This window comes from Phyllostomus discolor, chromosome 1 (genome assembly GCF_004126475.2).
Source record: "Phyllostomus discolor isolate MPI-MPIP mPhyDis1 chromosome 1, mPhyDis1.pri.v3, whole genome shotgun sequence".
Taxonomy (NCBI): domain Eukaryota; kingdom Metazoa; phylum Chordata; class Mammalia; order Chiroptera; family Phyllostomidae; genus Phyllostomus; species Phyllostomus discolor.
The window spans coordinates 100,795,201-100,817,102 of NC_040903.2; the positions used below are offsets into that span (position 1 = coordinate 100,795,201).

The 21,902-nt window shown below is 37.8% G+C and overlaps 1 protein-coding gene across 2 annotated transcripts; it reads right to left on the minus strand.

Moving 5' to 3' along the window:
- Positions 1–7,954: 7,954 nt before the first annotated feature.
- DMP1 (dentin matrix acidic phosphoprotein 1) lies at positions 7,955–21,198 on the minus strand. 2 transcript variants are annotated; one of them, XM_036026756.1, is made up of 6 exons: positions 21,112–21,198; positions 15,816–15,890; positions 15,249–15,296; positions 12,319–12,351; positions 12,102–12,149; positions 7,955–10,265 (listed from the first exon to the last, which is right to left on the minus strand). In XM_036026756.1, the coding sequence occupies exons 2-6, from the start codon at positions 15,867–15,869 to the stop codon at positions 8,886–8,888; spliced, it is 1,563 nt and encodes a 520-aa protein (XP_035882649.1). In that variant the 5' UTR covers positions 15,870–15,890; positions 21,112–21,198; the 3' UTR covers positions 7,955–8,885. The 2 variants fall into 2 exon arrangements, with proteins under 2 accessions (XP_035882649.1, XP_035882647.1); XM_036026754.1 differs by lacking the exon at positions 12,319–12,351 and having other exon boundaries at positions 21,112–21,189.
- Between the last annotated feature and the right edge of the window lie 704 nt (positions 21,199–21,902).

A 21,902-nucleotide genomic window follows, 5' to 3' on the forward strand; every position in this document is an offset into this window, starting at 1 on the left:
CAATAAAATATATTTAAAACAAAATCTATAAAACATTAAAAATGTGTAAGTTAAATGAGAAAACTTCAAATCTCTATAACTGCAACTGGAAAACTATGAATACTTACATAGTGGTGACTGAGAGGTCAAGGTATGTATCTACTGACAGAACTCTTCATGTTAAATCATGTTAGGGTGAACTTCTGGGGCATGGTGAACACCTGCTCTGTATCAGATCCTGAACCACATGGATCTAGTTTGGGCCAGTGTCTGAAGCATCCTGACCCACTTTCTTCTATAGGGCCTTCCCTTGGCCAATAACCTCATGCGTATCAGATTTCAATTTGCCACAGTACCTCAGAATGCTGTGACCCATCCCCTCTCCACCTCACTCTTCTCCTTAGTATCTGAGAAGTCAGGAAGGTATGGTCTGCTAGCAGAAAGAAAATGTTAACATTACCCCTTCAAGCACACACACACAATTTCCAGGGCACAGTAAAAATAGTTCTTTACTTTGTCCCTCAAAATAATTATCAACCCATGCAGAATCCAATTCCTTTAGGCATGAAGGGTCCCTTCTCTGGTGTCCCTTCTCTGTCTTCCTATTTCTTCTCTCCTTTTATCCCCTCCATTACTTGAGTCCTTTCTCTTTCTCATTCCTTGGAGTTATTTAATTCCACAGAGTTATCCTCTTAGGGAAGCTGGAGCAGAGTAATTCATATCCTTTAAGTCCTAAAGAAGGCAGGATATAGGACAATGGCACTTCAATATCCACCCTCAGAGTGAAACATCTAAATGACAAAAAAAAAACAACCCACAAAACCCTTTCTCTTACTAATATTGTTGCCATTTTAAAGCAGAGCAAGTTTTGTCTTTTCTCCACCTATGTAAGCTCACTACTTATTACCATAGCTTGGTATTGACTGGGGGAAGTGGGGGTAGGGAAACACCCACCCCGGGAAGGAGATGAGGGAGCTTTGAAGTTCCATTTGGGGTGGGGGTGGATGTGTGTCCAACAACAAGGTTGCAGTCAGACTTCCTGCACCCTCCTCCCTAGGGGACATCCAGACAGTCTGCTAGACCTACAATTTCTAAGGGTAGCTTGTGTTATACAGCAGCCAACAGTAACCATCTCCATCATGTCAGTTACACAATAAGGTCTCTGACCAAACTCTGCATTTATATGCAGTTGCTTAAAATAATAGTTAAGATCTTTGGACAAGGGAAACCAGGCTTTCTGTTTTGAGTGTCTCACCATGGGACCTACAGTCTGTAGCTGTTTCTCCTGCTCTAATTTCTTCCAGCTGTTGTATTGCAGCACAGAGGGAATCCATTCATGAGCTTAACTAAGATTTACTTTGAAGACAAGACAGATGCTCATAGAATACCAATGAGAGTAAAACTCAGAGATGCTATATTCTGACTGACCTTGGAATGAGCAGTTTACCCGAAAGCAAAAATATCCTAACATTTTTCTCTGATGACTTGTTATATCTTAAATAATCACCATCTAGGAGATGAGCGCTAAATGCTCCAGCCTATTGATGTGCTGGCAGAGATGCAGACAAGCCTGTGCAACTGATGTAAGAATTCAACTCATCATAAATAATGAGGTCTGGGTTTGTTTAGTGGTTTATCTCCAAAATTAAACCCACCCTTACACCCAAGTGTTGCCCAAAGTTTCCAGAACTGACTGTTACAGTAAGAGTTCTCAATGCTGGCTACACTTTAGGATTGCCTGAGGCATTTAAAAACTGCCAGTGATGAAGCCCAAACCCAGACTAATTAAATCAGAGTCTCTGAGAAGGAGTCTGGGCAAAAAACATTTTTTAAAAAAGCTCCTTAGGTGGTGTGCACCAGGGCTGAGAATCAGCTGAGAAGCTATTCAACGGCTTACAATGGAATGGAAGCAAGCTAACATCCTTACATCATTTTCACTGAATTTATTAATAACAGCCAGATTTCCAAATTGTACTTAAATCATCAGCATCACAACTTGAAATTCTGACCAATAATTTTAGTCCTCAATGTAGAAAAATTTCCTAAATGGTATCTGACAGTTTCATGAAACATTGGTACAACTTCCATTTATTCCTAAAGAATATTTTTTAGAATTTTATTTATTAATTTTTAGACAGAGGGGAAGGGAGGGAGAAAGAGAGGGAGAGAAACATTAACATGTGGTTGTCCCTCACTCACCCCCCACTAAGGACCTGGACCGCAACCCAGGCATGTGTCCTGCCTGGGAACTGAATCGACAACCCTTTGGTTCGCAGGCTGGCACTGGATCCACTGAGCCACACCAGCCGGGGCTATTCCTAAAGAATAATTTATAGGCTGGGGAATTCTCTCTAATTCCTTTATTTGCAAAGGCTAAATATATCATTCATTTTAACTGATTCTTTTATGTATTTTTTGTATACCTCATTAGTATTTCACAGCCTAAAAATCAACTTCATCTAGATAATACTGAAGCTTACTGAATATGCAAAAAATATGTGAGAACACAATTGAAAAACACATTTTCCTCAATTATTAAATAAAGGAAAGAATACTCAGTGTTTCTGGTAAGAACTCTAAATTATATTTACATAATCTCTGTATATACACATATATACATGTATTAGTGAGGATGTAGATTAAGTTACTATAATAAGGACATTAGAGATTAGAGATTTCATCTATATGTTCCCAGGCTGTTATAGAAGATAGGGAGAAAATCTCTCATATTATATATAATCAAAGCACTCTAAGGCAAAACTTCATGGGGAAGGTGTCTCTAAACCTCATGAAATTATTTATGAAATTTTTAATATATTTGGGTAGAGGTGCCCAGATATATTATCATCAGATTGTCAAAGCAATCTGTGACTATTCCAAAATACAATGGATTAAATAAAATTGAAGTTTATTTTTCTCATGAAATAACCAAGAGGAGAGTAACTTTTGGTGCAAGAAAGTTATTTCATTGTTGACACTTTCCAGCCAATAAGAACAGAGAAAAGGACAGAGGCAGAGCACATCACTTCCACTCACATGTGTGCCTAGTTTCAAGGAGGCCTGGGAAATGGAGTCTGCCTCTGGGCAGTCATGTGCCCAAACCAAAGATTTCTGTCACCAATACAAAGAAGAGGAAAATGAATATTGGGGATCATTCTCCATCTCTACATCCACATACAACTCAAAATCTAAATAGACTTAGAATACAAAAGAACTATATGGTTTAAAATTTTATTCTGAGAAATATCAACTTTCATAATGTGTCCTATTAACATTTGGGAAGTTTAAAAGTTGTATTCATTTGATCAAAAACATATTTTATGATGTACTATTTTTGTTCATAGCTTTAGCTATAACATGCAAGTGATGCATATAAAATGAAATGTCCAAGTCAATATATTCATTCCTTAGCACTGACTTGGTTTTTCCCACAATGCAATACTTCCACAGAACAAGGTCCAGATCTTATGATTAACAGTGCTATTTCCTTTATTTAATTGAATAAGTTCCAGCAGCTTAGTCACAGATTGCTTTGACAACCTGATGATAATATATCTGGGCACCTCTACCCAAATATATTAAAAATTTCATAAATAATTTCATGAGGTTTAGAGACACCTTCCCCATGAAGTTTTGCCTTAGAGTGCTTTGATTATATATAATATGAGAGATTTTCTCCCTATCTTCTATAACAGCCTGGGAACATATAGATGAAATCTCTAATCTCTGTTTCTGGGATCCATCAGCAGAATTCTTGGAACTCTGGCCTAAGGAGAGACACCTAGCACATGATCTGGAGCATATTTATTGCTCAATAATTGTACCTCTCCTGTATTTCACAGCCCCTCTGCTTCCTGTGAGAATTTCTTGGTATTCCATACATTCCCCTTGATATTAGTGTTCCTCTTCCCATCTTTACCAACATGGATCACACCCAGAGCCATAGAAGTTGACTTGGTCACTCCCATGGCATTAATGCTGCATGCACATGGATCTTCTCCAAGCAGTGGGTACTTTTCAATCCTGTTGCTCACCCAGCATCTGAATCTTCTTCCTTCACATGGTACATATGTTACCTCCTTATATGTTTAAATGAGAGACAAAATTTATCTTGTGAGATTGAAGCTGACAATGCAATATATTTTCTAGGGTCCCTTTTCTAGTGCATGGGCATGTAGTATAGGCTCTTCCAACTTTGTGCACCTACCATGACTTGGAATTGAGAATTAGTGATACAATGATACAGGGAACATAGAGAATGGCATCTGGCAGCAGTGACAGCTGGGATCAGTATTTCCAGGGTTATACCAGTGTTAGTGGCAGAAACTAGAGTCATTACCAGTGGGATCAGGAGTAGAAACCACAGCATCTACTGCTTTGTGACAACATCAGGGGCTGAATGAGTTTTGCTCACAGCAAGCCATGTTTGCTAAAAGCTTTAGTATAAACTTCTCTTTTTGGACACAATATTGTAGTTTTTCCAAAATCATCATTGTATTTCTTTTTATAAAATCTTCAGTAGTAATCTTCAAACTTACATATATCTTCATGGGAAAATTTGAGGGAAGTAAGATAAATTTCTCCACTAAATAAGAGGTCTAGGCACAATAACCCAAAATCCATGGAACACAGCAAAAGCAGTCTTAAGAGAGCAGGTCATAGCAACACAGGCCTACCTTAAGAAACAAGAAAATATTCCAATAAACAACCTAACCTTATTCCTGAAGGAACTAGAAAAAGAACAACAAATAAAGTGAATAGGAGAAAGGAAATAATAAGGACAACAGCAGAAATAAGTAAAATAGAGTTTAAAAAAACAATGAAACCAACAGCTGGTTCTTTGAAAAGATAAACAAGATTGGTGAACCTTTAACCAGGCTCATCAAGAAAAAAAGAGAGAGGGCCCAAAGAAATAAAATCAAAAATGAAAAAGGAGATATAACAACGGACACCACAGAAATAAAAAGTATTATAAGAAAATATTACAAACAACTATATGCTAACAAATTGGTCAAAGTGAAAGAAATGGATAAATTCCTAAAAACATACAATTTCTCAAAATCCAATCAAGAAGAAACAGAAAATCTGAAAAGACCCATTATGACCCCATAAAATCAAAGCAGTGATCAAAAATTCACAATAAACCAACATCCTGGACCAGATGACTTCACAGTGAATTTTACCAAACATTCAAAGAACTCAAACCTATCCTTCTTAAACTATTTCAAAAAATGAAAGAGGAGAGAAGACTCCCAACCTCATTTTATGAGGCCAGCATTCTCCTCATTCCCAAACCAGATAAAGACACTATGAAGAAAGGAAACTAAAGGCCAGTATCCTTGATGAACATATATGCAAAGATCCTCAACAAAACATTAGCAAACTGAAGTCAACAATACCTTTTAAAAAATCATACAGCATGATGAAGTGGAAACTATTCTTTGCATGCAAAGTTGCTACAATATATGCAAAGCAATTAACATGATACACCACATAAACAAGAAATGGGCAGAGCCACAGAGCCTGCACATCCTCCCCAAATACTAGGAGAAATAAAGTAAGATGGTTACTTAGGAACTACATTTTAAGGTCTATATACATCTGCAAAATCATCTGGAGAAGACAACATGGCTTCCAGACCAGCAGCACTCCACAAAAACCAAACTGACTCTAGTATTCTATGCAGGGAAAGTATGGACTACTTAAAGAAGAGTAAGTTAGCCCTAATAAGCTTGAAAAATAAAGGTCACTAAGGCAAGACTTGATAACGGCCCTTTTGAGTATGTTCTAGGAAAAAAAGAGTCCGATTTTTAGCATTTGAGCCACAACTGTGAGGTTTCTCATGGAGCATCATAACTTTACCATGTCACATAATTCCTCGTTTCCATTTATGCTCATATTATATATTTTTAATTCTTATTCTCTCCCATTACAAATTAAAAATTGGTTTCCAATTGTGATTTGGCTTCCCAAATGAACCCACAGACTATAAACTTCAATGAGAGCCTCCATGAGGAAAGTTCTACATCTTCAAAGTTAAAGACCAAGTCCAGCTTTCCTGTGGGTAACTTTTATATAATACTTCCAATTGCAAGATGGACCAATATCTATAACTAGTACATAAAATGAGTTGATGGAAACTTAAAAGAAAACTTCCCTACATCTGCTTTAGATGATTTCTAACATGAACATTGCTGAAATTCTTATCATTGTTCATCTTTCTAAAAGTTCTGTGAGTTAACCTGGTTAAGGAGCTATATGACCTCAGAACACTGGCTAAGTTTATGAGTCTGAGTTCACTAGGATTTTTAGTTGCAGGGAACAAAGACCGCCTGTTTGCCTCAAGAAAGTTGGGTGTGTTGTAAGGATACAGGTGGCACTTAAGAGGAAGGATGTCACAAGAATTCAGGAAGGTCTGGGGAAATAGGAGGGTCAAGAGCCAAGCCTGAGAACAAGATTATGATTTTGCCTCTCGGCATGAGGAGCTCAATAATTTTCAGTTTTGTGCTCCAACACGAACAGTTCTATGCTCTCTCTCTCTCTATTCTGCCTCTCTGTTTTCCCTTCTGTTTTTGTTCAGACCACCTTCTGACTGCTCTCTCCCTAAACATCCAAATTTCCTGAGAGGCAAAATCAGATTAGACCTCAAGGCACTGTCATTTGTGTTTAGGCAGGGCCTTCGCAATGTGCCTGCTCCGATGCTGCTGGCCAGCTTACAGGCCAACTCCCCTTGGGTTAGGTGTTCATTCCATACAATCACCTGGGTGAGGCAAGGTATCTGAATGATTAGAACCTGGTCACCTATGCCTCAGGCACCCAGAAGGTCTGAACATGAAACAGTTCACCTCAGAAGAAGCTGTGGGTTGGCCAGAACCTGCATATTAATAGAACCAGATAATTAACTCATAGAGCCAGGGAACCCAAATGTAGGTACGTGAATAAGCTACATCAAAATCTTCCAGTATTCATTTAAAAATAGGGAACTCTGGGTTTAACTCCAGATATATTGAGTTAAAATTTTAAAATGGGGGATTAAAGAAAAAATCATATATATATATGAGTATATATATATATATGATTTTCCATATATATGTGTGCGTGTGTGTATATATATATATATATATGGAAAAAGTAGGTTTGTGGTTCTATGTGAAATGCAGAGTTTATTCTTGTATTATTATGTATTAATTATTGTATTATTTTCCATGGGAACAACTGTAAACCTACTTTTGCCACAGTGTGTGTGTGTGTGTGTGTGTGTGTGTGCGTGTATTTCAAAGCAGTGATCACTTGGAGAAAATCTCCCCAAGTGACCACTGCTTTGAAATAGTGAGGGAAAAGTAAAAACAAGAAGTGTCGAATTCAAGGTTAGGAAATCTTAATTCTTTCAATAAATTTGCAGAGGAATTCTCATGTACTCTAGGTAGAAATGTGGGTGAAAGCACACCTGAAAAGTAGAAGTACTGAGGTGAAGTAAGTTCCTCCAAAGAAATAAAAATATAAGGAATGTTTCTAGTTTTCAAAGTTTACACAAAAGACAAATCTAAGAGACCAGCAAAAAGTAATGTTAAATTCAAACCCTGCAGCCTTTTGCTGCAGCCTCATAAAAAAGTTGAGAATTTGTTTTCTTTGTTTCCTTATCTACAGCAAATATATTCAGTGACATATCATAAGGAAAATGGAAAGCAATTTTATCAAAATGCTATCTGAATTATATATAAAATTAAATTTTAAAGAATAATTTTAAAATATTTCATTTGAATGGATGAAAGCTAATAAACTGTTTCGTGATGCTTTAAAGGAAGAGTTGCTTAATATAAATATATACTAACACAGTTACTATAAAAAATAAGCACATACTTTGGTATATTATTATCTTTATTATAAAACAAATATTCTCTGTTGAGGTAACATTTCAAAAGGTATTTGGCAAAAATCAATTGAGTTCTATATATACAATTTTGTTATGTGCAATATATGTAAAGGACTCAGAGAACAGTTTTTCTAGCATTGCACATAGACTGATTTTAGAAAAAAATAAAGCTAGAAGTTATCTCTTAAAAGAGGAATTTTCTTCTCCCATCTCCCCATCCAACCCTTGACATCACCACCAGTAGTCAATGAGGGGGTGCTCACAGGAGTTCCACAGAAAATGTCAAAAATGATAAATTAGTTGAAAAAAAAGTTTTGTTTAGCCAAATGTCTCACACTGGTTCATAACTTGAAAGTGCTTTCACAAAGTAAGCATTCAATCATATGGGATTTACTATTGCTTATCTCAAGAATAAATGGAATTCCCTCTTCTTCAATGAAGAAATCCTATGAAATGGTCTCACTCCAGTGTTTTCTCTGCTGTGAATCCCTCCCCTTCCCGATTCCCCAAGACGAGGTTGGTTCCTTCTTCTATCCTCTCATATATGTTTTTCATGCCTCTGTTACAGCACCTTCCACATGGGATTGCAGTAGTTCTTGTTTCATTCACATGTATTCCTCTTTACCTTTTTAGCTTTATTTATCCCTCTCTAAGCTCCTCAGGAGCAAGAAACAAGCCTTAAGCTTCTTGATATCCCTAGCACCTAGCACAGTGCCTGGCACATAATAGAATTTCAGTAACTGTTTGTTAGGTTCATGAGTTAGGAACTATTTCAGCTGTGAAGCTACAATGCACATCTTTCCTTGCTTCCAGTTTCACTGAGTGTATTCTGGTGTCACTCCACATTTTTTAAACCTATCTGGCTGGTGATACCCTAGCAACAAATATAATGTCCAGCATATCCTCTCAGAAAGAAATGGCCTTCGGTTAGTCTTCTGATAAAAACATCAATAAGTTATAGTTATAATTCTTTCCCTACTCTCCAACCTCCAAGACTCCTTTGCCTGAGAGCCACGTTTTAGGAAGGCTGATGCTAATAGCCATCTTGACAGTCATTGTCATCTTGATCCCCAATGGGTTTGTTGTGATAAGCATCAACTGTTAGTTTTCTGCTTTCTATCTCAGTGTTTTTTGACTGGCCATCTTCCTCACTGCTTGAATCGCTCTCAGTAGAGATGCTATCTTCTTGTGACTTGCTGCTGTCCTCAGAATCACTGCCTTCACCTTCCTCAGACTGGCTGTCTGGTTCCGACTGGCTTTCATCACTCTGGCTCTCTGCAGAGGCACTGTGAGACTGGAGGCCCTCCTGGCTGGAGCTGTTTTCATCCTCAGTAGACTCCGAGCTTTCTTCTGAGTATTTGAGGCTCTCATTGGATTCACTGTCAGCTTGCTCCTCTCTGGATTTGCTTTCTGAACTGGAGGGTTTACTCAAACTCTCCTCTTCACTGGTGTCACTGTCTTCTTGACCTTCTTCTGAGTGACTGGAGGTATTATCTGGGTTGTCACCCCTAGATTTATTCATTACCTCTTCCTGAGACTCACTACTAGTTTCTGGAGATGGCAGGTCAACCTCTTCACTAGACTCACTACTGGTGTCTTGTACATTTTGACTGTCATCCTGAGACTGATTCTCCTCACTGTCTTGAGATTCACTCTTGCTGTTTTCTCTGGATTGTCTGAGGCCAGTTTCTTTGGAGTTAGTGTTTTCTGTGGAGTCACTCTTGACTTCTTCCATTGTGTTGCTATTGTCAAGATCATCTGTGTCATCTTCCACAGATATGTGGGACTTTCTGAAAAATTTCCTACTGGGATTCTCCATGGATTGGCTCTCACCTGAATCCTGAGTGCTTACATGCTCATCACTGTTCCCATTTGATTCTATTGACTTGACACTGGCACTGTTCGTTCTGGAGTGGCTTCTCTCACTCCTGATGGTGTCTGGATCATCGCTCTGCATCCCTTCATCATCAAACTCAGAGCCATCCCCATGGCTACTGTCTCCCTCACTGCCACCTCCCACCCAGTGCTCCTCACTTTCGCTTTCTTGAGTGGAGTCATCTCCCTCAAGTCTGTTGTTCCCCTCGTCCTCATCGTCAAGATCCCTGCTCTCACTGGTGGTACCTTGGGCACTGTCTTCCCCTTGAGAGGCACTATCTTCCCTGGATTGTGTGGTGTCAGCTGAGTCTTCATCACTTCTGAGTCTGGAGTTTCCTCCTTGTGTTTCTTCAGGTCCTGGCCCATTATCATCGTCACCAAAGGTGTCATCTCCACTGTCATCTTCATCATCGTCTTTATCATCTCCTTCTTTTCCTGCATGCCTAGAGAGGCCACCAGCTGGTCTATGAACATACCAATGATCATCAAGGCCCAGGCCTTCCTCTGATTTAGCGCTGTCACTGGGGTCTTCATTTACCTGGAGTTTGAGGTTAACAGACATGGTCAGTACTTCAGGAGGTGATATAGAGGGTGTATTTACCTAATATCAATCTACATTCTTTCTGCTTTCTTCTTCCTATGTCTCTCATCTAACCATGGTCAATTTCACTGCTCAATAACATCTCTGCCAGAGGTTAAAAGGGAAGGTAGAGGAATTGAAGCTCAAGTCATTCCAGTTTTTTGTAAGCAAAATTCATTCATGCTGTAAAAATTCTCAAAAAGCTTTGTTGAATCACTTTTATGAAATCATATTATAAGAATGATTCCTTAAAGAAAACTCTTGGAGAGTTTTTTGTAAATTAAGAGTTGGTTTATAATACTCACTCATCAAATTATTTGGTTTAAACAGAATTTTTAAAAATACTGGATGGTTTAAAAATGACCCAAATATTTTTTTCTAATCAATTCAGGGAGTGGGAGAGATGTATTAGGGCAGGAGAATGGAACCTTTAGCTAAAATGAAAGTAAAATATTTCAGTAGGTATTGATATATATCTCACCCAAACCATATTTATACCTGTTTTTCTGGACAGAGAGCTGCTCCTAAAAGGCCCAGGTAGAAGAGTGCAACTAGTGTGACTACCAAGGCAGCTTAGTTCTGTGAGCTCAGACACATTATCCTATTAAGTAAAACAATGGGATGCTCTCCACAGACAAGGAAGGGCATTGAGTCATCATCACTGTACTCTGGAACATCTGCTTTCTTTCTCATATGCTATAACAAGAACATTCTTGGCAATTTTTTTCTTTTTCTACATGTTCCCACAGATCAATGTCTGAGGAGTACAGAATGTTGAGCTCTCTTTGCATCACTAGTTTACACTGATCTGCTGGAACTGAGTATCTGCATAGCTTTCCATACCTCCATAGGCATGAACGGCATCCTCTGAGGCACAGACTGTTACCCTCATCTGAGCTTAGAGAACACTGCAGTAATAAATCACCACATCTACAGAAAAGGGCATTTTCCAAGATCTATGCTTATAAATTTCTAGAATGTTCCTCCGAAAAACCTTTAGTAAATGGTGGCACAAAGCCTAATAATTTGTCATCCAACTGTGGTCAAGTATAGAATGCAACATGGGTCAAAACCCATGGTCAGAGAAAAACCTGGTTCCCAGAATCTCTGCAGCCCCATGGGTTCATTTTAGTCAAAACTGATAGAACAACTAAAAATGTAATGACATTTACTCTTAGAGAAATGAGGAAGAAGGAGGAGGAAGAAGAGGGGAAGAAAGACAGGTTTTCATTACAGGGATATAAGCTAAATCAGTTTTTCTCAATCCCAGGACTACAGATGAGACTATTTTAAAGAGACAGTCATTACTAAAGCTGCTGCTTCATTCAGGTTTCCTCAGGGTTCTCCTTATTCTCTCCTGGACAGGATCTGTAACATGCAGGAGGTCTCTAGGCTCCACAGGTGCTTCATGCCATGTATGCCTGATCTGAACTGCTCTAATTGTAAAAGCAACATAAGTAACATTTCAGACTGGTGAGTGAACTACTGCTTGTCTAACATAGCCTATGACGTGTGTGTGTGTGTGTGTTTGCATGTGTATTCATTTTAACTAGAGGGACATTTAGGGTCACAATGTCTATAATCTGGCCCCAGTGACAAATATGGAATGAATAGCATATCCACATTTGAATTTTCCCACTCATTTCCCCCTTCTTATTTTAGGTGACTATTTAGTCAGCATAACCAATGGTTAGAAAATATTATATTTAGAACAGTTGCCAGGTAATTTAATCTAACATTATTTCCTTCAATTCCTAAATAGTCTGAAAAGTTAAGAAAGTTCTGTTTAATTACCTGTTCCTCTGAGCTAACTTTACTTTCTTCTGATGACTCACTGCTCTCCTAAAAGGAAAAACAAATGTTTAGTAACTCCTGAGAAAAGAAAAAAATATGATACACATTAATTGCTCATACTTTGGGTTTACTACTTTCCAAATGGCCTAAATTGATGAGAAGAGAGGTAAAGTTACTTCATGAGATGTTTATGACAACAAATAAATGAGATAGTTACCAAAGGTGGTGTTTGTGTCTGAGCCAAATGACCCTGTAAAAAAGGAAGGAAAATGAGTTACTCCTTCACAGATGAAACATGTCATTGCAAATATTTAGAATAACTTTGGATGATTTCTAGAAGTTTCTTGATATACAGGGTCCAGCAGAAAGTAATGCCTGCTTGAGTGTGGTTAGTAGGGTAATAATATGGGTGTAATAATTTATAATTTTAATTTGAACATTTCACCTAAAATGTCATTTGGTGTGCTTGAGTGTGATTGTTATGTTACAGAATTACATGCTTATGCATCTTATTCCCTGTACCTTATGCCTGAAATGGATACCAAATAATATTGAATATAAACTGTAATTTCAAAAAAAATACAGTTTCATTAAGATCTTCTGCCATCAAGTTAAATGAAATGAAATAAGTAAATAAATAAAGAGAAGGTCATTTTGTTATAAGATTTAGGATCTAGGATTCCATTTATACTTTTTCCAAGGCAGTCAAATAAATAACTGGTTAATAAAGGGTTGTATGAAAAAAAAGAATTACATGCTTATGACTTTGTAATAAAAAGGGGTGTTATTTGTGCCAGACGCTGTATGTTTTGAATTAACATGAGTAATAATTACATATTATGATGAAATAACTTAAAAATGAATGTGAGATGACTAATGGCCTGAAAGAAATCTTATGATTAAAAGACCTGGAAAATTTCTGTGTTTCTAATACTTCACTTAGAGAAAAATTAACTTTGTTTGAAACTCAGTATCCACACAACCTACAGGAAACATAAGAGGAAAAACAGCATGGGAACTCAGGACCCAGACTTAAGTCTCGATTAGCTCATTAGTTTTGGTGTTAGTCCTGAAAATGAAGGTCTTGGTGTTAGTGCTGAAATTCATGTGTCTCAGGAAAACCCTAAGTCTCAGGTAAATTGCCATGGTTGCACTATATGTGAATTTGAACAATTTACTCTGCCAGTGCAATATCAGTTTCTTATTCATAAATTAAGAGTATTAGCAACAAGTCTGCTTACACCACAGGGTTTCTGTGAGGATGAAATCAGTGAAAGCCTATGGAAGCATATTAGGAACTATTCAATATGATGTAAACTAAAGCAATGATCAATTTGAGAACATCCACTTTATAAAATTCAATAGTAAACAAAACCGACTAGAGAAAGCCATTAAGCCTTTCTTGAGTCACATAGGTCACCAAAATAAAAAACATAAATCTGCAATTTAATTACTTATAGTTCTGATTTATTTCACATTCTTTTTTTGGATTTTATGTATTTATTTTTAGAGAGAAAGGAAAGGAGGGAAAGAGGGAAAGAAACATGATGTGTGAAACAGTGGTTGGTTGCCTGTCTCATGCCCGCAACCCAGAACCCGGAACCTGGCCCAAAACCTAGGCATGTGCCCTAACTGGGAACTGAACCAGTGAACTTTCAGTCTACAGGTCGGTGCTCAATCCACTAAGCCACACCAGCCAGGGCTGATTTATTTCACTTCCTTTAATCTTATAAAAACTTTAAAAATGTCTGAGCCGCCTCTGGTGCCCTTTCCCCATCCACTCTCCTCCTTCCCCTTGAGCAAGGCAAAATCCCAAAGTCTCCTGTGGGTCGAAGCTGCTGAGAGATGGGTGTGAAAAACAAGGTGCAAAGTTAAGCAGGCCGGAGCTGCTATCAGTTATCAACAGGTTTTCAACAAGCCTTTCAGGAATGCTGGGCTGGAGATATTTCTTCAGAAGAAGGAGCTACTGTGTAAGCACTTTAAGTCTTTGCCCTGTGACACTGCAGGCAGGCGCAATGACAGACTCCAGTCAGCTATCATTTGGAATTAAGGGGTGGAAGGGAGCAAGACATTGGTATTTTTCTCATGCCAAGTCTAGGCTTGAGAACATAGCATGTTTGGGGTAGTTTTAGAGTCTCTGGCTGAAAGAGCAAAAGAATCTGCAGTGGCTGCTTTTAAATGATCTAGCCTAAGGACACCTTTGAGGCAAGTTCCTGTAGGAAGTCCTGCACAGTGCCTGCCAGCCTCAGGCAGGGGCAGGACCCCATCTCAGACCTCTGTCATTATCCTCCTGCTATTAATGGCATTGTGCCCAAGCTGAATAATGCAGCAGGAAACAAGACAAAGAACAAAACACTCTTACTTAGCTTAAGATTTTAACCCTTACTTGTAGTTTTAGTCTTAAGAAACTACTGACTTCCTAGACCTGGTACCTTCCTTAGAGGGACAGAACACCCCGGAACAGAAGGTGGATTCTGGAGCCTGAGTGACCTGGTTCAAAGTCTAGTTTTAACACTTACTAACTTTACAGCCCAGAGAGACTAGGTTACTCCCTATGTCTCAGGATTCCCATTTGTAAAATGAGAATAAAATACAACCCCTAGCTTATTAGAGTGTTGTGAAGATTGAGAAAAGTAAATACATATAAAGCACACAGAACCATGCCTGACAAGGGTTCTTGAGTTATTGAGAGTTAATAACTATCAGGTTACTCAGAGTCAACACTCAGCTAACATTAGCTACCATTCCAAAGACTCTAGTATCCTCTCATTTTTCATTCTTTTCTCACCTTCCAGGACTTGACCTGCTGCTTACCCAGACATCTGGTAAAACGTATTTGTAGACCTAATCCTCCAAGGGCAGTCTTGGTTCATTGTCATCCATCCCCTTGCACTACTACATGCATCCATTATGAAAATAATGCTAAAGGAGAAAAAGCTTCCTCACCAAATTATACTAGTAAGTTGGAACTGAAGTAGTATATGAACTAAATTTTCTTATATGAACTAGAAATTATAGCTGCTCCACCTATGTCTTAAGTTATGTGTTTATTAAATTATTAGAAGTTTCAACATTTGCACTGGAGATAACTTGGTTGTACTAATGTATTAAAATAAAAATATTTCAAAAAATCTTATTTTTGCTCACCTTCCATTCTTCAGAGCTCTTGGATTCAATATTTTGATACCTGGCTACCTAGAAAATTTAATACACACAGTCAGCCCACAGAGAAAGCCCACAGAGAAATTTCCCAGACAGCAGCTATTAACACTTTATTTAAATTAGGAGCAGTGGTAGTAAAATTCTAGCAAGCATCAGAATCACTTGGGGACATGTTAAAACATAGATTTCTGTACCCCACCCCCACGGAGTCTCACTCCAGAGGTCTGAGGTAGGACCCAAGAATTCAAATTCCTAACAAAGTTCTAGGTGCTGCTGCTGCTGCTGCTGCTGCTGCTGCTGCTGCTGCTCTGAGGAGAACACTTTGAGAACCACTGCTTTTGAGAAAGAAATACAAGACTCAAGACTATGTGAATAGCAACTGAACAGAATAAGGAATAAATGAGATGATATTTTAAAGAAAACAACTACCTGAGAAACTACTATTTTCATCTAACTGGCACATACACAGCCACCTTGGCTCATAGACAATGAAAATTGTGAAGTTTTAGGTATAAAAGGTTTTTTTTTTCATATCTTTGTCCTGATACTTACGGGAAGAGCACAGGACAACCCCCAAAGGAACATAAGCAGGATACTGGTCTTCATAGCTGGGTGTGACACCTCCACCTGTGACAAAGGACAGAGATTTTTCTCCATGCTACAGAAATACAGGAGCTTCAACTTTTTGACAGTTTCTCCCTATTTAAAAAAAGCTCATCCAAATGTCCATCAACTGATAAATGGATAAATAAAATAAACTTTATCCATATAATGGAATATTATTCAGCAAGAGAAAGGAATAAAGTTCTGATGCATGTTACAAAGCAAAGGAGACTTGAAAACATTATACTGAGTGAAAGAAGCCAGACACAAAAACCCATATATTGTATAATTCCATTCCTATGAAATGTCCAAATAGACAAATCTATAGAGACTGAAATTAGATAAGTATTTACCCAGGTCTGGGGGAGGTGAAGAGTTGGGTGTAACAACTAAGGGGTGAATGTTGGAGGTAATAAAAATGTTCTGAAATTGATTTTGGTGAAGGTTGCACAATTCTGTGAATATATTAAAAACTATTAAACTGTATACTTTAAATAGGTAAAGTATCTATGTGAATTATATGAAAATAAAGCTGTTTAAAATAAACCTTACTCCTAAGAGGTAAATTGAAAACTTTTCAGTGAGGAGCTCTATAAACACTTCTTCATTAACATAAAATCTGACAAACAGAGGAAAAAGTAAACAAAAAGGAATAGAAAAATTTCTGACTGTTCACTTTCATAATTATACAACTTGGTGTGGCACAGCAACTTTGCAAATATATTCCCCCAAAGACCTATAGTTATGGACACAGCTCTGATAGACAGTGGGCATTCATCTACATACACACACACACACAAAGTGGCTTCTTGGTCACACAGATAACCTCACAATAATGTCCAGACAAAATACATTGGTTTTGCATTTTTTTAATATGCAAAAAATGCACTATGGCAGGCTTCACATTACAGCTCTAGAAAGCTCTTTGTATCTATTGCATGACGTTGAGCGATATACTCTACATGACAATGCTAACTTCTTTTAAGTGTCATTCACAGTACTGAAGGCTCTCGGGAAGATTACAGGTTTGTGTGCACTAGTGTATCCTGATCAGACAGAGGCCAAGGGAAACTGCATTTTCCTGGAGGGTGGCTTCATTTCACACCTCAAAAACTGGTAACTTGAGAAACAATTAGTTCTATATTTAAAAATGAACGTGCTAGATGCTAATGTAAAGAGTTATTAAAATGATTTCAAAGGAAAATAATCTGCCCTGAGCTAGTAAGCCCTGCAGCTGCCTTAACAGAACAGTCAGCTGTACTTCATATATTTTGCAAAAAATTCTTCAAGTTTATTGCAGACTTCACTACTGTCCATGTGTTTTTTGTTTTAATGTTAAATACATACCACACCAGTGACAATATATCTAAACCAGAGATTCTGGCTGTGTCTTAGTTTCATCGGGGGAGATGTAAAGACTTACTGATGCAGAAATCCCACTGCTGAGCAACAAATCTGTCCACTGGGAAGAGGATTGAAGTCTGTTTTTAAGGTTCTCAAAGTGATTTTAACCCTTGATCTGAAAAACAAGCATATGCTGCTAAATAATGTCTGAATATGCTAAATGTCTGAAACATTGGGTTCGAGAAGTCGTTTCATCTTATTTTTAAATTGATTCAAAACAATAGAAACCCTAAGATAAGGAGCCTGAGGATGTTCATTTCTGCTTTCATGCAGCTCAATGGCCTGACAAAGGAGTTCATTTTATATCATGGGCACTATCCCTTTTCAACACTGCCATTCTTGGCGCATGCCATTTCCTTCATTCTAATTCAGTAGGGTTCATAGTAGTACTTGTATTTTGATATTATTTAATTTTTTTCAAATCCTTTGCCTAATATCAACAGAGAAAACATATGAAAATGCTCAACTGCACCTAAAACAAGCCTAATTCAACAAGATATCACTTCTGAAAGAAACCAGAATGTCTCATCCCAAAATATTTCTCTTTGACATGAAACTTATTTTGAGCTGAAGGCACTTGAGAAACAGTAGATACAAAAAGGGCACACTGATCCTCCTTTTTTCTTCCTAAAAACAGGAGATAAGATTCCCAGGCAAAAGGTGTCTTTTCTGTACCACAAGGAGAAAAGGCATTTTTCTTTTAAAAAGTTTTTATATATTTATTTTTACAGAGAGGGGAAGGGGGGGAGAAAAAGAGGGAGAGAAACATCAGTCAGTTGCCCCCACCAGGGACCTGGCCCATAACCCAGGCATGTGCCCTGACTGGGAATCAAACCAGCGACCTTTTACCAGCGACCATTTGAAGTCCACTGAGCCACACCAGCCAAGGCACTGAAAGCACTCTTATCACCAGAGATGAGAATCAAGACTGAGAGAAATCCCTCCAAACAACTCTTGTCAAACTAACCATTATCTTCCCAGCCACTTCTACACAATTTACTGCCCATAGCCCTAAACACTTTTCTTGTCACTTCTTCACAAATATATTGTAGCTTTGTCTAAAAGACATAATATCTTTCTGCCATGGTCACTTCTTCAGGTCTTCATTCTCTTTTTAAGGCTCCTTTGTGCATGTAAAAATTTTAATAAAACTTGTATGCTTTTCTTCTGTTAATCTATTTTAGTCAGTTTAATTCTTAGGCCCAACAGGCGACCCAAAGAGGGTAGATATTTCCTCCTCTACACTTCCCTTTAGTTCCCACAATCAAAACAATGTTCTAAAATTCTTAGGTTTATTTCTTAAGGAAAGTTTCACCCCAACATGATGCTCTCAAAACAACTGCATGCCAATGGTTTTGGCTTCAGAGGTCAAATGAAAATTAGGCTGCTCACCATTTTAATTTCCAAAGTGAAATTTGAAAAGGGTGGTCATCTGATAGTGCCCTGAAAACTGGCAAATATTCTAGCTTTGATAAAAGGCCAGTGAACACTGAGCTCTCCTGTGTTTCCTATTGCTTCTCTCTTATCCAAATACCCACCTCCAAACACCTAGGAGATGCTCTACGCCAATGAATGATGTGTTTCTCACAAAGGAAGTGTATACTTCCAGTGTTCATGTTTCTTAGAAATGGAATATCATGAAACATAAGGAAGATGCACTAACATACTCATGCTTCTATAAATAACATTGAGCACCCTGACCTAAAGTAATAACTTCCTAAATGGAGGTCTGATAAATCAGAGTAAAATATAGCCTAGGATCCTGAGACAGCTGACATTGCCTCCCAAAGAATATAGTCTGCCATCAGGCATTAAGGAAAGTCAGATCTTAAATCTATGCTAAATTTTTTAATTAGTATTTCTGATAAAAGAAAAATTATTCTTTTGTGAAGTGTATTTCCAAATGAGAGGTCTAAACTTTATAAGCTGTTTAGCAACCACCCTAAAAAGACTGGAACAGATACGGAGTAGTCCTACTCTGAATAACAATTAGCAAAACAGCTCCAGAACCTCATGTATTTCTTCAGTGACTGGTAAATGTCATTTCTACATTGTACACCCTGCCATTCTACCATAAAAACATGTAATGAAAGAAAACAAACAACCTCAATTGAGTTCCATCTGTTTGGAAGGCAGTTTATGTATTAGAGACTTTCAACCTTTATGAATCATTTTCCCAGAGCTCAATTTAACACACTTAATTTGCTTATTTTTGGCTTAGTGTGGTTGTCCTTAGTGATACTAATAAAAAATTTATCCATTCATTAGAAGTCAACAAATATTTATAGAGAACATCCTTTCTGCCAGACACTGTTGTAGGTGCTGAGTGTACAACAGTATGTAATAACAATAAGGCAATCTTGAAGTAAAACTACCCAGAACCCAACTAACCAGAGCATCCATTAGCTAGAATCTGTTTGATTATTACTCTTTGAAAATAAAGTGCAATTTGGTCAGGACACTAATTCTATTAGAAATTTAGAGAACTAAACAAGTGAATTAAAATTTCCAGTCTTTCTAATTGTAATCGTCTTGAGGTCAGTTGCAATCAATACCATGTCATTGCCTTCAACCACAGTAAAATAACTCCTAAGTGTCTCAAAATTAAATTTAAATTTGGAAGGCCTCTAGGTATCTGAGGCATATTTGTCCACATCACCATTTTGGGGTAGGTAAGTAGACAGACTAATGTCCTTTAAAAAACTATTTGTTCGTTCACTTGTTGTAACCAACCATATCAAAGTAGGATAGTCTACTTGGCCTCAGTTAAACAGAAAGTATGGTTCACTGGAGGTTATTGTTCCTGAGAAAGACAGGTTGCAAGAAGTGTTGCTACAACGCATGCGATCTCCTACACATCACACAAAATGACTGTTTGAGCACAGCTCCTGCCCTCTGTTATGAAAGACAGACACTTCTGATAAAGATGAAGTGGAATAAATGCAGCAGATGAAAATACATATGGACAGGAGTATGTATACTCCTAAGTTTTCTACACCGGACATTTTTAAAAATATTTTATTTATTTAATTTTGGAGAGAGGGAGAAAGAGAGGGAGAGAAACATCGGTCGGTTACCTCTCACACACCCCTCAGCTGAGGGCCTGGTGCAGCCCACAGCCCAGGCATGTGCCCTGATGGGGAATTGAACCAGTGACCTTTTAGTTCAAAGGCCAGCACTCAATCCACTGAGCCACACCAGCCAGGGCTACACTAGAAAATGTTTTAAAAAGACAGTTGTAGTCAACATCTACTGAATTCTGACTGTATGCAAAGCACCATGTTCCCATGAATCCCCAGCCAGACAATACAAAAGCATTATAATTATCACACCTTTGCTTTATTTCCATGGTCTTAGCATCTCAATTACTCAGTTCATAATGAATATTACTGGTTACTGTTTAGATTTTCAACTTAAAAGGCCATATTTTGAAAGTCCTGCCAATCTACTTTAGATTCTTTCATAATGTCTCGTAGGCTATGAACCTCACTATATCCATGAAGCCTAAATGTAAAAGTTTTATTTGTTTTGTTAATTAAAGCTAAACTTCAAAATGACTTTTCACCTGTCCCCTATTGTGTAAGCATTCTTTTTCAAAAGTACTATGCAGAGATCTAATTAAAGTACTAGTAGGAAAAACACCAGACTTAACATGTATTTTTAATATCATTGTTTACTGTGGCATAAACAACAGGCACAAAATGAGAATCATTTTTACCCAAGACACCATTCTCCCCTTCTTTCTCCACATGGCATGACTTCAACATGTATGCATATTTAATGTTTCCAGACAACACAGCTGAAGTCATTTATAAAAACTTAAAGCATAAAAATGTCTTACCGTCTTCAGTTCACAAAGACTTGTCCCCAAAGTTTCAACAATCAGGCTGAACTTCTCACAGGGGAAATCTGTGCCCCACAAAACCACTCTTCTGTTGATGTTCTGAACACTTCTCTGATGGGGCAGGGATTTAAACTCTGCTGCAGCACTTCACAGCCAATCATCCTCGGGCTGGGGGTGACTGACATCACAAGGTGTCTCCAGGACTCCAGCACACCCACACTTCCTCCAGCTTGCAGAGGCAAATTTTCCCTAAAAAGCACTTGTGGTTCCGAAATGACTAGACTAGTTTCCATTAAATTGAAGATCTTCCTGAAGCTTTATTTTGATTTCTAAATATATGTCATTCACATCCATGCAGGCTTATGAGCATTATAAACAATGACAATACCTTCCACCCACTGATAGATCCCAGCAGATGCTAGGATGGGAAAAGGAGAGTCAAGGAGTGGGTAGAAAGTTTCCTGTTAGTGTACCTTTCCAGGTTGTACAAGAAGAATCTACTAAAATACTAGATTTGCCTACATTGTTGGTGTTGAGAATATAAGCTTTTATTCATTCTCCCCTTTTTTTAAAAAATCACCTCCACTACTCATCTCCTTTTCCTCTCATCTCCCTTCCCCACATACACATAAGGTCCAAAGTTTTTACTATTCTAGTGAAGTATTCACGTACAGAATTCTATGATGACTGGACATGTTAAAGTACTGCTCTAAAAAACTTTTGTTTTTAATCAAAAATAATTTAAATTTAAATGTTTCATTATTTCCCTGAACTGCTTGTCACATTTT